The sequence below is a fragment of the Triticum aestivum genome, chromosome 7B, assembly GCF_018294505.1.
Source record: "Triticum aestivum cultivar Chinese Spring chromosome 7B, IWGSC CS RefSeq v2.1, whole genome shotgun sequence".
NCBI classification, from domain to species: domain Eukaryota; kingdom Viridiplantae; phylum Streptophyta; class Magnoliopsida; order Poales; family Poaceae; genus Triticum; species Triticum aestivum.
The window spans coordinates 43991241-44005748 of NC_057813.1; the positions used below are offsets into that span (position 1 = coordinate 43991241).

Here is a 14508-nt window from a genome sequence, read left to right on the forward strand (position 1 = left end):
AATTTTTGAATGTTGAGAACAAATTTCGAAATGGAGAACAAATTTAGAAGCGCGAACAATTTTTTAAAGCACGAACAATTTTTGAATGTTGAGAACAAATTTTGAAATGGAGAACAAATTTGGAAGCGCAAATTTGAAATGGGAAGATTTTTTGAAACTCCCAAACATAATTTGAAATGTGAACAAAAAGAAAAAAAAAGAAGAAAAAGGAATTGAAAGATGAAATAAAGAAACAGAAAAACAAAGAAAGAAAAAGAAAAAACATGAAAAATAACAAAGAAAAAGCAAACAGAAAAACCAGTGAAAACCCGGTTCAAGAACCTTCTAGAAGGTTCCCAAAACCGTTCAGGAACCCTCCCAAAACCGGACGCTGCAGCGCTAGCGCTACCTCCTAACTGGGCCGGCCCATCTAGATCGCTATCGCTAGCTCTCTCTGTGCGAAGCCTCGACAAGTCGACGCAGCGAGCGTCCAATAGGATTTTCCCATCATGCTCGCCACGGCGCGAGGGGTAACCAAAGCTTCGAGACGCTTCTGGGCCCATCCCATCACGGCCCACCGCAAAAGGACTTCCTAGACGGCCAGTTTTCTCAACAACAAAAAAAGAGAGAGAGTAAGACAGCCAGTCCACGGCGGAAGGGAGACAGGGGTTTCCGCGGAGGCGCGGCACGGCCGCGCCGGGTGGTCGGCGGTCGGCGGGTCGCCGGGAACCGCGAGGGTTGAGGGGCGAGCGTTCTTCTTTTTCCCGCGGCGAGCTGCCCGCCGGACTCTGCGATGGGCATCTCTCTCCAACTTGAGGTAAGACCCGCGATTATCACCATCGTTGTCTCAGCTACTTCTAGTTTTTTTTTATTGAGAGACATAATTGGCTGGTATGGAACATGGTAATCTTTCTCTTATGCCGGTGGTTAATATTACGGTATACTTACGGTACTAGCTTTCCGGTTCATGATTGGGGATATATCACTGTGTCCAAGGCTTGCCCCCTAGATAATGCAGTTTCCCCCTGTTTTCAGCGAGAGTTTGAGGATTCAGGTCGACTGTTAGCTGTATGAATCCCCTGTCATAGTCTTCTTTGATTTTAGCCTGTAGACATGGCATGTGTATTGTTTTGTTTTGGCCGTGAGATTTAGTGGGAAAATGCAGTGTACACTCTACAAGACTAACTTTTCAGGTTTGCAGCCGGAGTTTGATCCAGGCCGGCTGTTAACTTTATGAATTCCCTGCCATTGTCTTCTTAGGTTTTAGCCTGTAGACATAGGCTGTGCATGATTTAGTTTTGACCATGATTTAGTAGGAAACGCATGGTACACTGTACTAGACTAGCTTTTCTCTTTTCATTTTTTTTCCGAAGGTAACGGACACTGTCAGATAGGATGAATTTTTCTGATGAAGAGAAGAATGTAGATGGGAAGTCCAACTGTACTTTCTTGACAACTAATGCTAACATTGGAAATAATCAGAAAGACAAATGCGCGAGATAAAAACATTTCAGAAACCATAGTTACTACTCCCTCCGATCCCAAAATAAGTGTCTTGGTTTTAGTTCAAACTAAAGCCGCGACACTTATTTTGGATTGGAGGGAATATTATTTAGGACATACAAAGGTGTCTGTATATGTGGGTAAACCATAGCGCATTTTAAGCCAAGAGGTGAAAGCATACACAACTCCATAAGAAAGTCAAGATCAATGGGAGATAATTCAGCATGCCACTATCAGATCTTCTGCACTTCGGAATCGCATTCAGATCTTCACTGTGTCAATGGCTAGTGTCCCTTTTGCAAAAGTTTTGAATATCTCTGCTATGTAGTCTTTGGTCTTGATCTTCCTGTACCGCCTTGGGTTTTTCTCATCCACCAGCTCTGGCACTGGCTCAATCTCCCTCTCCGGATCCATTGCATAGAACATCACCAAAGACAGCCGCTCTTTCTCTGCATTGGTCACAACCCTGTGAACCGGACTCTTGAAGAACCCATTGCTCATTATCTGCATGCATCAGAGGAAATAGAGAGATTTGTAGCTTAGATTAACTGTCCACTTCACAAGAACAAACAAGTTTTGCAACATCCTACACACGTGTACCTCCATCACATCTCCCATGTTCACAAGTAATGCATTCAGAATAATTGGTACACTGTACCAGACACCATTTTTCTGCAGCTGGAGCCCACTGATGTTATCATCGACGAAGACAATTGTGATCACCGTGGCATCAGAGTGGGGCTTCAGGCCAAAGACTTGGTCCGGGTTGGGACAGTGAGGGTAGTAGTTAAACCTGGCGTGTGTAATGGTATTCTCAGCGAGCATGTTGATGAAGTAGTCCTTGTCTAAACTGAGCAGCTTGGCCAGGTTCTTGAGGACAAGGTTGGTGATCTCCCTGCACCTGGCTGTGTACTCACTCAGAATATCTCTACAGAAATATGAATGATCAGGCTTAGTCATGGATACTCACTAACTGAACTTCTTTTTACGATGCAGATCTATCCTGGTAAAAGCCTGGAGTACCTGAAAGAAGGAGGTTGTGTTGGCCATAAAGTATAGATTCTCTGAGACTCAGGTTCCACTACGAGATAGAACCGGTCACACCAGTCCAAGATCTGCTTCTCTGATATGACCATGTCGCTCCCATATCCTTCCATTCTGAACTCCTTGCCATCCACAACGTTTGAGTACTTCTGCTTCTCTTCCAGTGGGAGTTTGTAAAATTCTCTTGTCACTTTCATCACCTCACCAAGAAAACTTGGCTCCGTCCCATGTCCGACAGCCTGGCCAAAGATCGATCAGAAATCTTGATTCGATAGGTTAAAAAATATACAACTAAATTTATCATGAAAAGATTACTAGGAAGAGGCCCCAGTTCTCCAAGGCAGACCTCAGCTTGACATTCTCATCGGCGCTGTTGTCAGTAAGATAGACGGCTGAGATCAACAACGGGGATGGGCTCAGGCATCTCAGAACCAGCCACATCGGGGCGGTCTTGCTCGGGAACAACGTATCGGCTTGGTGGCTCCTGCACACCGGTTACCAGCTCTTGCACAATTCGTGGTATCTCGACAGTCTTTGATGGTTGGCCGTCAGCCATGGTTGCTTGTTGCTGCTCTTAGTTTTGAGCTCCCTTGTCCCATTGGCAGTTTTTATGGGCATGGGTTTTGATACTCCTTTGTGATTCTCTGGACTCCCTTGTGGACATCATGGTTATCACTTTGTTTTTTGTCTTTGTCTTTCTCCCACATATCAATTGGGGTAAGTACAAACCGGCGAGTATCACGATATACACACAATGGCCTGAATATAACATAATAGTGAGTACTGCATTCATATATGATGTCCTCATATTTCTCTTAGCTGAGGTGTTTCATCCCTTCTACAGTTTCTTTTGTTCTGTTAAGTTTGTTTAGGATCACCCTCGTTAAAATAGAATTAAAAATTGGCACTTTAAGAAAACATTCCCGGTGAGATTAAGTGTCACCATGGGTAGTTGAGCACATGACACTAGGTACTAAAATAAGTATACATGGTTGAGAGAACCAGAGTTGGATTCCCACCAACGACGTTTTCTTGTATGGGCTGTCCATTATTATATTCTTAGATTTAAACCTGTTAACATGAAAATTTGAAACAAATGGTAGTTAATTAAATTTATTAGCCAATTTTCCCCCTTCAACAGATATCTTACATATGGTTCATATTTAACTTGCTGAAATGGATAGCACATCATACTGAACTTACATTTTTCTGCATATTTCTTCTACATAGGAGGGGCCACAGAAGAATATAACTGTAATTCAAGGTCAGGCTAATGTATTTTTTTATGAACTTGACAAGGATGAAAGATCTGTTTGAGTAGATTTATCAGTGACAAATAACCTGAAAGCTTTGATATTTATGGCCCGTGGGCAAAATTCCGCTCAGCCTCTGGTGAACTATTCAGTTCTCACTGAATCATGTTCATACCTTCTACCTGGAAATGATTATCCTGGTCTGGTATGTCTTAGTTGTTTTTTCTATTTCAAAAGGTGCTTTGCTTAGGTTATTGTAGTTTTACTATTGTTGCTGAGGCAACCAAATTGCATAGCAAGAACGAATTTGTGGATGTCATAATCAGCATGGTGAAAACAAGGAAGACAGTAAACCAGAGATGGAAAGTGATGTAGAACAACGGGGTAAGAACTGAACTAAACAAACAGATATGAAGTTGTCTGTAGATGGTTATATAGGTGATACATCATAGCACATTATTTTTAGAAGGTCGAAGCATAAACCAACTCCACGAGAATAGTACATATCGCTGGAAGAAATATCACCACACCGCAATTAATCTTCTACACTTCAGAACCACGTTCAGATCTTCACTGTGTCGATAGCTAGTGTCCCCCTAGCAAAAGTTTCGAAGAGTTTTGCTATGTAGTCATTAGTTGTTGTCTTCCTGTACCGCCTCGGTCTTTTCTCATCCACCAGCTCTGACAGTGGCTCAATCTCCTTCTCCGGGTTCATCGTGTAGAACATCACCAAAGATAGCCGCTCTTTCTCCACATTGGTCACAACCCTGTGAATCGGGCTCTTGAAGAATCCATTGCTCATTATCTGTATGTGTCAGATGAAGTAGCAAGATTTACAACTCAGTTTAAAGGGGCAGCCCCAGTGCATGTAGCTCCCGCTTGCGCAGGGTCTGGGGAAGGGTCCGACCACTTTGGGTCTATTGTACGCAGCCTTTCCCTACATTTCTGTAAGAGGCTGTTTCCAGGACTTGAACCCGTGACCTCATGGTCACAAGGCAGCAGCTTTACCACTGCGCTAAGGCTCCCCTTCATTTACAACTCAGTTTAACTGTCACAATTTTGCAGCTTCTCACACATACGTACCTCCATTACATCTCCCACGTTCACGAGTAATGTATTCGGAACAATGGGTACGTTGTACCAGACGCCATCTTTCTGAAGCTGGAGCCCGCTGACATTATCATCGATGAAGACGATTGTGATCACCGAGGCATCGGTGTGGGGCTTCATGCCGAAGACGTGGTCCGGCTTCGGACAGTTAGGGTAGTAGTTTAACCTGGCGTATGTCAAGGCATTCTCGTCGAACATGTTGACGAAGTAGTCCTCGTGTAAATCTAGTAGCTTGGCCAGGTTCTGGAGGAAAAGATTGGCGATCTTACGGCACCTGACTGTGTACTCACTCAGAATATCTCTGCAGAAATCTTCACGGTCAGACAACTACGTACGTTGGCTACTCATCGGTCGACACCCATATATACCGTATGAAGTACAAGCCTGAATGGTACGGTACCTGAACGATGGAGGCTGTGTTGGCCACAAGCTGTAGATTCTTCGATTCTCAGGTTCCACTATGATGTAGAGGCGGTCACACCAGTCCAGGATTTGCTTCTCTGACACGACCATGTCGTTCCCGTAACCTTCGATCCTGACTTCATTGCCGTTCACCAAGTTCGAATACTTCTGCTTCTCTTCCAGTGGGAGCTTGAAGAATTCCCTAGCCACTCCCATCACCTCACCAAGAAAACTTTGCTCCATTCCATGGCCAACAGCCTGGAGGAAGATCGATTAGAAATCTGAAGATGGGAAAAAACAAAGAAATCAGGGAGAAAACTTTACCAGGAACAGACCCCACTTCTCCAAGGCGGACCGCAGCTTGGCAACCTCATCAGCACAGTTGGCAGACAGTCGGCTGAGATCGATGATGGGTATGGGATCGGGCATCTCAAAACCAGCCGCGGTGGGCCGGTTCTGCTCAGCGATCACATACCGGCTCGGTGGCTCCTGCATGCCGGTCGCCAGCTCCTGCACGATCGGGGGTATCTTGACTGTCTTCCATGGTTCTGCATCAGCCATGGTTGCTTCTTACTGCTGTCGATCTTGCGCTCTTCTTTATCCCTGCTTTGGCTGATTTATGGGCATGGATTTGCAGAAGGTAAGTAGTGGACGACACAGAGGAGTGTGTTGATTTTCAGCCGTAGAATGTTGATCACTCCTTTGTCTACTTCCATAGGAGATGGTGACTTATGATGCACTACTGAGTCCCTCTGGATGTGGACATCATGGTTATTGCTTACTACTTTATCCCACGCACCAATTACCTAGAAGTACAAAATGGTCAATATCACAACATAACATACACACCAAGAGACTCCAGCAGCAAAATACTGAGTACTGCAATGCCATATATTGACACTTTGTTCGGGCTTTTTAACTTTATTAGGTTTCTTTAGTTCATTTACATTTCTCCTGTTCAAAAAAATAATAACACTTCAATCATGGCCCAGATTTTCAGCCACTTGTGCTAGTGGTCGCTGTGAATTTGTGGCTGTTCTACTCGATGAATATTGACCGTGTGTTGTGAAAAAGGCGTCTTCGCATCCTGCTAATTGAGGATTAGGGATATGGAAATTTATATGCCCAGCTATGAGTACCATCATCTATGGACGGCTTTGTAGTGTGTCCCCACTTATTTTTCTTCCTTTATACTCCCTCCATTCCTAAATATATGTCTTTTTAGAGATTCCAATATGGACTATATACGGAGCAAAATGAGTGAATCTACACTCTAAACTACGTCTATACACATCCGTATGTGGTCCATGTTGAAATCTCTAGAAAGACTTATATTTAGGAACGGAGGGAGTAGTAGTTTGTTTTACCTCATTATAGGTTTCTCCTTGTGAAAAAAGAAGTGTTTTTTCATCATGTGGGTCATCTTTCTGAGAATTCAGCATTGGTTCTTGTCATGTGGGGCGCTGCGTACAGGCGCGGGTCGCGCGCCCAGGGGCAGCAGCCGACGGCCACAGCTGGCGGGGCATGATCGGGACAAGGAGTCCTGATCCTACGTTGGTTCCTAGAGTCCAGGAATAGTTAGTTTCCTAGTTTGTTAGGAGTCCAGGAGTAGTTAGTTTCCTAGTTTGTTAGAAGCCCATAAGGCCTTTATATATCCTGTAATCTGCACCCTTGGACGCAGGCAATAAATCATTATCTCCTACCTCCTCCTCTACTCCTAATCTCTTCTCCTGCACCATTGAGCAGTTAGGCAAAAACCCTAGCGCTCCTATCAACCGAGACTACGAACTACGTAGTCGAGGTCCTGCTGTCTTGGGCACCGAGGTCCTTGACAACTTGGTATCAGGTTCCAGGCGATCCTCTTCCCCGTCCGCACTCCATCCGCAGCCCGCCGCCACCCCTGCGTCCGCGCCAAGCACACCTCCATCGCCACCATCCGCCGCCGCCTCGGTCACTTCCGGCATGGCAGAACCAACCACCGCTGATCTGGCCACGATGATCGAGGCCTTGACTGCAACGGTGGCGTCCCTGCAGACGTCCGTCGCCGCGCTCCAGAAGGACAAGTCTACCTCCTCGTCGAGCACTGCCGGCGCCCACGATGGGCAGCACCACAATGATCGCCCGCCCCGGTTTCAGAAGATGGACTTCCCCAAGTTCGACGGCAAGTCAGATCCGCTTGCTTTCCTCAACAGATGCGAGTCCTTCTTCCATCAACAACGGATCGCCGAGGAGGAAAAAGTCTGGATGGCGTCCTACAACCTTGAGGGTTCTGCCCAGCTGTGGTACATGCAGGTCCAGCGTGACGAGGGCACTCCGCCGTGGCGCCGCTTCTCCGAGCTGCTCAACCTCCGCTTCGGGCCACCTCTACGCGCTAACCCGCTGGGCGAACTAATGGCGTGCAAGCGCACAACGTCCGTAGTCGACTTCCAGGAGCGGTTTGAGGCGCTCCTCCCCCGGGCAGGCATCTTATCAGAGACACAGAAGGTTCAGATCTTCACCGCGGGACTCCAGCCACCCCTCAGCCTCGACGTGGAAATCCACAACCCGCAGTCCCTCGCCGTCGCCATGAGCCTCGCCCGCAAGTTGGAGCTGCGCGACCAGTGCGCGCTCACCTCCGCACCACCGGTGCGTTTTCAGCAGAAGGGCATCCTGCCGGCGCCCGTACCACGCCTCGCGCCCCCCGTACCGGCTCTACCAGCCGCACCCCCTGCACCTAGTCTGCCGGAAGGGCGCCCAATCAAACGCCTGTCACAGACAGAGATGGAGGAACGCCGTCGCCTGGGCCTATGCTTCAATTGTAATGAGAAGTTTGGCAGGGGCCACAACCGCGTCTGCCAGCGCATCTTCCTCCTCGACCTGGCGCCGGACGACGACGACGACGACACGGCCTCCGCCACCGCTGATGCCTCGCCGGCCGACCCTCGGATCTCGCTCCACGCGATCTCCGGCGTGCGCACGAGCGAGACCATGCAGATGCATGTCACCCTCGGGGGTGTCTCCCTCCTGGCCCTGATCGACTCAGGCTCCACCCACAACTTCATCGCTGAGGAGGCGGCCGCTCGTGCTACACTGCCATCCCCCACCACCGAGAAGATGCGTGTCACGGTGGCCAACGGCGAGCGTGTTCCGTGCCAGGGCGCATACCGCGCCGTCTCCTTCCGCATCGACCAGGAGGCGTTCTCGGAGGATTTTCTCGCCTTGCCGCTCGCAGGCTACGACGTCATCTTGGGCACGCAATGGCTGGCGACGCTTGGACCGATCCTGTGGGATTTCCGCGCCCTCTCCATGACGTTCTGGCGGAGGGGCCATCGGGTCTGCTGGCGCGGCCTTGCCGGACCGGACGGGCCAGCCCTGCAATCATGCAATGGCCGCGATTTCCTCGACGCTCATTTCTTCACCAAGCTCGACTTACGCTCCGGCTACCACCAGGTGCGGATGCGTGCGGAGGACATCCCAAAGACTGCCTTCCGTACCCACGACGGCCTCTACGAGTTCCTGGTGATGCCGTTCGGCCTCTGCAACGCGCCGGCGACGTTCCAGGCACTCATGAACGATCTGCTGCGGCCGTACCTGCGTCGTTTCGTTCTCGTCTTCTTCGACGACATCCTCATATTCAGCGAGTCGTGGGCCGATCATCTTCGCCATGTGCGCACCATCTTTACCGTACTGCGCCAGCACCGGCTCTTCGTCAAGAGGTCCAAATGCTCGTTCGCCGTCGAGTCGATCTCCTACCTGGGTCACACCATCTCCGCGGCCGGAGTGGCCATGGATCCGGAAAAAGTGCAGGCCGTGGCCGACTGGCCGCAGCCTCGCTCGGCGCGCGCGGTCCGGGGGTTTCTCGGTCTTGCAGGGTACTACCGCAAGTTTGTCAAGGAGTTTGGCGTGGTCGCCGCGCCCCTGACGGCCCTGCTTCGCAAGGACGGCTTCTCATGGTCGCCGGAGGCGGCAACAGCTTTTACCGCCCTCAAGACGGCGGTCACCACGGCTCCCGTGCTCGCATTGCCCGATTTCACACGGCCGTTCATCGTCGAGTGTGACGCGTCTACATACGGTTTCGGGGCCGTCCTTCTCCAGGATCAGCACCCGGTGGCTTTCTTCAGCCGGCCGGCCGCGCCTCGTCACCGTTCTCTGGCGGCATATGAACGGGAACTCATTGGCCTGGTGCTCGCTATTCGCCATTGGCGACCGTACCTCTGGGGGCGCCAATTTGTGGTAAAAACCGACCACTACAGTCTCAAATTCCTCCTTGACCAGCGCTTGGCAACCATTCCGCAGCACCACTGGGTCGGCAAACTACTGGGGTTCGATTTCACTGTGGAGTACAAGGCCGGTAGTACAAACACGGTGGTGGATGCCCTTTCCCGCCGCGACACGGAAGAGACGGGGGTCATGGTTATATCTGGTCCTCACTTCGACTTCATCGACCGCCTACGGCACGCTTCGTCCACCGACCCAGCACTCGTCGCGTTGCGCGAGGATATCACGGCAGGCGCTCGGCAGCTGCCGTGGGCGCTCTCCGACGGCCTCGTCACTTTTAACGGCCGCCTCTACATCCCGCCAACGTCTTCACTACTCCAGGAGCTTCTCACCGCAGTGCACGATGACGGACACGAAGGCGTCTTGCGCACGCTGCATCGTCTCCGCCGCGACTTCCACGCACCTAACCTTCGCAAGACGGTGCAGGAGTATGTCCGTGCCTGTGGTACTTGCCAGCGGTACAAGTCCGAGCACTTGCACCCCGCCGGTCTGCTGCTGCCACTGCCGGTGCCCACGGCCGTGTGGACTGACGTCGGCATCGATTTCGTAGAAGCGCTCCCTCGTGTGGGCGGGAAGTCTGTTATCCTCACCGTGGTGGATCGCTTCAGCAAGTACTGCCACTTTGTGGCGCTGGCCCACCCGTACACGGCGGAATCAGTGGCGCAGGTGTTCTTCGCTGAGATTGTGCGTCTCCATGGCGTCCCGCAGTCCATGGTCTCTGACCGCGACCCCGTCTTCACCTCGGCTTTTTGGCGGGAGCTCATGCGCCTCACCGGGACCAAGCTACACATGATGACGGCGTTTCATCCACAGTCGGATGGCCAAACGGAGGCTGCTAACAAGATCATTGTGATGTATCTCCGTTGTCTCACCGGGGATCGTCCCAGGCAGTGGCTCCGATGGCTTCCCTGGGCCGAGTACATATACAACACCGCCTACCAGACATCAACCCAAGAAACTCCGTTCAAGCTTGTGTATGGCCGTGACCCTCCCACTATTCGCTCTTACGAGCCGGGCGATACACGGGTGGCCGCAGTGGCCAGGAGCATGGCGGAGCGCGACGAGTTACTCGCAGACGTCCGCTATCGTCTACAGCAGGCACAAGCGGTCTACAAGTCCTACTACGACAGACGCCATCGGGACATTCGGCATGACGTGGGCGATTGGGTCTGGCTTCGTCTTCGCCAGCGCGCCGCGTCCTCTCCCAACCTGCCAACCAGGGGCAAGCTCAAGCCACGCTTCTATGGGTCGTACCGCATTTCAGAGGTCGTCAACGACGTGGCCTACCGCCTTGAGCTTCCGGCACGCTCGCGCCTCCATGACGTGTTCCACGTGGGCCTCCTCAAGAAGTTCTTCGGCACGCCTCCAACTGCACCACCGGGATTGCCTCCGATCCACAACGGGGCGGCTGTTCCAGAACCGGAGCGTGTGACTCGTGCACGACTAGCACGCGGCGTTCGCCAGCTGCTCGTCCACTGGAAGGGTGAAGCAGCATCATCAGCTACATGGGAGGATCTTGACAGTTTTGTCGAGCGCTACCCCGCTTTTCAGCTCGAGGACGAGCTGCTCGTCGAGGGGGGGGAGAGATGTCATGTGGGGCGCTGCGTACAGGCGCGGGTCGCGCGCCCAGGGGCAGCAGCCGACGGCCACAGCTGGCGGGGCATGATCGGGACAAGGAGTCCTGATCCTACGTTGGTTCCTAGAGTCCAGGAATAGTTAGTTTCCTAGTTTGTTAGGAGTCCAGGAGTAGTTAGTTTCCTAGTTTGTTAGAAGCCCATAAGGCCTTTATATATCCTGTAATCTGCACCCTTGGACGCAGGCAATAAATCATTATCTCCTACCTCCTCCTCTACTCCTAATCTCTTCTCCTGCACCATTGAGCAGTTAGGCAAAAACCCTAGCGCTCCTATCAACCGAGACTACGAACTACGTAGTCGAGGTCCTGCTGTCTTGGGCACCGAGGTCCTTGACAGTTCTAGTGGCTGGTGGCTAGTCTACTTATTGATGATCGTGCAGACTGAGAGTAAGACAACTTGCTAATTAGAAACTAGTCATCCACGTTGCTTAGTGCCACTGTTTTCTACTGCTGTTTGTCTTGAGTTCCCTTGTCTCGCTTTGGCTGTTGTTTTATGGGCATAGACTTGCGAAAACGAGTAGTAGTTTATTTCAAAGGGGTATCTTGACTTTCAAGCTCGTAATTAGATCCACTCCTAACTCTTTGTCCACTTCTACAGAGACAGTTTTTATGTGCACAACTTAGTAACCCATACACTAATTGACAGTTAGTAAAAAGTACAAAGTGGTGAATATATACACCTGTGCAGTAAAATACAGAGTAATGCATGCCAACACATGCCATGTTATCTCTGTCCCCCTAGCTTGTCTTCTTATATAGCTTGTTCTGGCTTATTAGGTTTTCTTCTTGAGAAAAAAGGAGTAGCCACCATCACTCTGATCTTTTTGGTGTCTGTTGTAGTGGTTGGTGACTGGCCTACTCATTGATGATAATGTGTACTGAGACGGGATTGAGACGAAGGCAGCTACATCTTGCGTAGGGCAACATCTTCCTTCAAGAGAGCACAACAACCAAGGAGACAGAGCAGACCACCAGGATCAGCAACGAACTCCAATGGCTGATGAGTCATGGAGGCTGCCGAATTCAGTGCAGCAACTGGCTGCCAGCATGCAAGAACCACCAAGCCAGTACTTGCTCAGAGAGCAAGAACTGCTTGATGGGAACCTTGCTGGTGCCGAGATGCCGGAGCCTGTCCCAACAATCGATCTTGGCCTGCTGTCTGCATCCTACGATCTTGAGGAAGCTGCCAAGCTGCGGTCGGCGCTGCAGACCTGGGGATTCTTCCAGGTGAGTTTCTTTATTACTCCATTCTCGAGTTTCTTGTTCCTAAGATTTACTCTCTTTTTTGCATTTTTCGTTCATGCTGCACTGGCTACATTTCTGTAACACGCATCAGCGTATGTGACCAGGTTTCGAACCATGGAATGGAGGCCTCTATGATGGATTCTGTGATGACCGCATCAAGGGAATTTTTTCACCTGTCGCTCGAAGAGAAGAAGAAATGCAGCAACCTGATAGATGGCAAGTATTTCCAGGTAGAAGGGTATGGAAATGACCAGGTGAGGACTCAAGATCAGAGATTGGACTGGTCTGATCGACTGCATCTTAGGGTTGAGCCGGAGGGTGGGAGAAACCTTGTCCATTGGCCTACACATCCCAAATCTTTCAGGTAATGTATCAGCGATACTTCAAACGGATCTTTCTTTCTTGTCTGTTTTGTAGAACAGAGTTCATTTGCTGATTTTTCTCTTGAGAGATGTAACCTGACATGGACTGCAGAAATTAAACAAACTTAGTAATGTAGGCTTGGTTTAATTGGACTACATGAGCTCTGTTTGCAGGGATGATCTTCACGAATACGCATTGAAGTGCAAGAGAATCAAAGGCGACGTCCTTCGGGCAATGGCTAAGATTTTGGAGCTTGATGAAGACTGCCTCGTTAATCAGTTTAACAGCGACGCCCCCACATTTGCTAGATTCAACCACTTCCCTCCGTGTCCAAGACCCGATCTTGTCCTGGGCATCAAGCCTCATGCAGATTTCCCTGCTCTCACGGTTCTCCTCATGGACAAAGACGTCGCGGGGCTGCAATATCTTAGAGATGGAACCTGGTACAATGTTCCAGCTGCGTGTGACCACACCTTGCTGATCAACATTGGTCTTACAATGGAGGTGACCATCTCTGAACCTCAAGTAATTTTCTTCTCCCGTATGAAGTTCTTGTCTTCTTGATGACTTTCGCCTGACCATTCCTCGCGCAGATAATGACCAACGGGATCTTCACGGGGCCAATGCATAGAGTTGTGACTAATGCCGATAAAGAGAGGATATCAGTGGCCATGTTCTATGGTGTGGACCCCGAGCAAGAGATTGGGCCGATAGCTCATCTGTTAAGTGAGGAGCAACCGGCACAGTACAGGAAAATGAAGGCCAAGGACTTGTTAGTGTTGCACCATGAACATTATGCTGGAGGCCGAGGACCAAGAATTGCCGATGCACTGAAGATCTAAGTAAGATGGCTGTAGTTCCATGCTAGAGTACCCATGGAAAGTACATAGTTGGTGAACTTACAGGGAGTGAATCTGGTTAAAATGAAGAATCAGTCTAGTTTATGTTTGGTTTGTATTAACATGCTCTCTGAGCACTTTCATATTCTCTTATCTGCTCAAGTGTCTCCACCGTCCCTTCTTATACAGTACTCCGTAGCTTTTATTCTTCAAAATGCATAAACCCTATCCCTATAACATGGTGAATAATGATTTTTAGGATGTAAAAATGTCAGCACTAGATCACTGTCATGTTGTGTGAAACTGACAAAGACATGTTGGCATGCTGTACTCCATGGATGTCACCTTTTGCCAACATACTTCCCTTCAGGAATTCGGTGTGACATACGTAAATTTTTCGTTAAGTGGTAATATATGAATATTAAGTTGATACTCCTCGATCCCATGCCCATACATCATGAGCTCCGAGACCACCGGTCTATCCGGACATAGGAGGGCGGGGTGGCCGGGGTCCTTGCAGAGGTAGCAGCACTGGGGGTTGACGCAGGTGACTTGCGAGTGTCCCCTCACCCCACAGTTGAAACAGGGGGGGCGAGGGAGACCGGAGACGGGACCCGGAGCTGAGGCGGAGCCTTGGCCCGCGGGTGGCGCGACGCGCACGCCGCGCCGCTTCTTCTTCTTGGCCGGACCGGGCCGACCGCGGGCGGGGCCTCCACCGGGAGCCGGAGCCGGGGCCACACCCCCGGGGGCCGAGGCATGGGGCGACACATAGCGGCGAGGCTCCGGGGTGGGGAGGATCCCATCCCGGGGGCGGGGGGGCTGAGCCGAGCCGCGCGGGAGGGGGAGGGCGATCGGCCCCGACGGGGGGACGGCGACG

General features: G+C 50.6%; 2 protein-coding genes and 1 pseudogene across 3 annotated transcripts; 1 reads left to right on the top strand and 2 right to left on the bottom strand.

Annotated features, from left to right (window-relative positions):
- Positions 1-1563: 1563 nt before the first annotated feature.
- LOC123156609 (protein SRG1-like) lies at positions 1564-3082 on the bottom strand (annotated as a pseudogene).
- Positions 3083-4171: 1089 nt separating this feature from the next.
- LOC123156607 (protein SRG1) lies at positions 4172-6324 on the bottom strand. The gene is made up of 4 exons (XM_044574756.1): positions 5616-6324; positions 5290-5549; positions 4863-5190; positions 4172-4584 (listed from the first exon to the last, which is right to left on the bottom strand). Exons 1-4 carry the CDS (start codon positions 5850-5852, stop codon positions 4342-4344), a joined length of 1068 nt encoding a protein of 355 aa, XP_044430691.1. The 5' UTR covers positions 5853-6324; the 3' UTR covers positions 4172-4341.
- A 5818-nt stretch (positions 6325-12142) lies between these two features.
- On the top strand, positions 12143-13793 carry LOC123156606 (codeine O-demethylase). 2 transcript variants are annotated; one of them, XM_044574754.1, is made up of 4 exons: positions 12143-12411; positions 12534-12793; positions 12966-13317; positions 13386-13793. In XM_044574754.1, the coding sequence occupies exons 1-4, from the start codon at positions 12178-12180 to the stop codon at positions 13632-13634; spliced, it is 1095 nt and encodes a 364-aa protein (XP_044430689.1). In that variant the 5' UTR covers positions 12143-12177; the 3' UTR covers positions 13635-13793. The 2 variants fall into 2 exon arrangements, with proteins under 2 accessions (XP_044430689.1, XP_044430690.1); XM_044574755.1 differs by having other exon boundaries at positions 12966-13296.
- Positions 13794-14508: the final 715 nt, after the last annotated feature.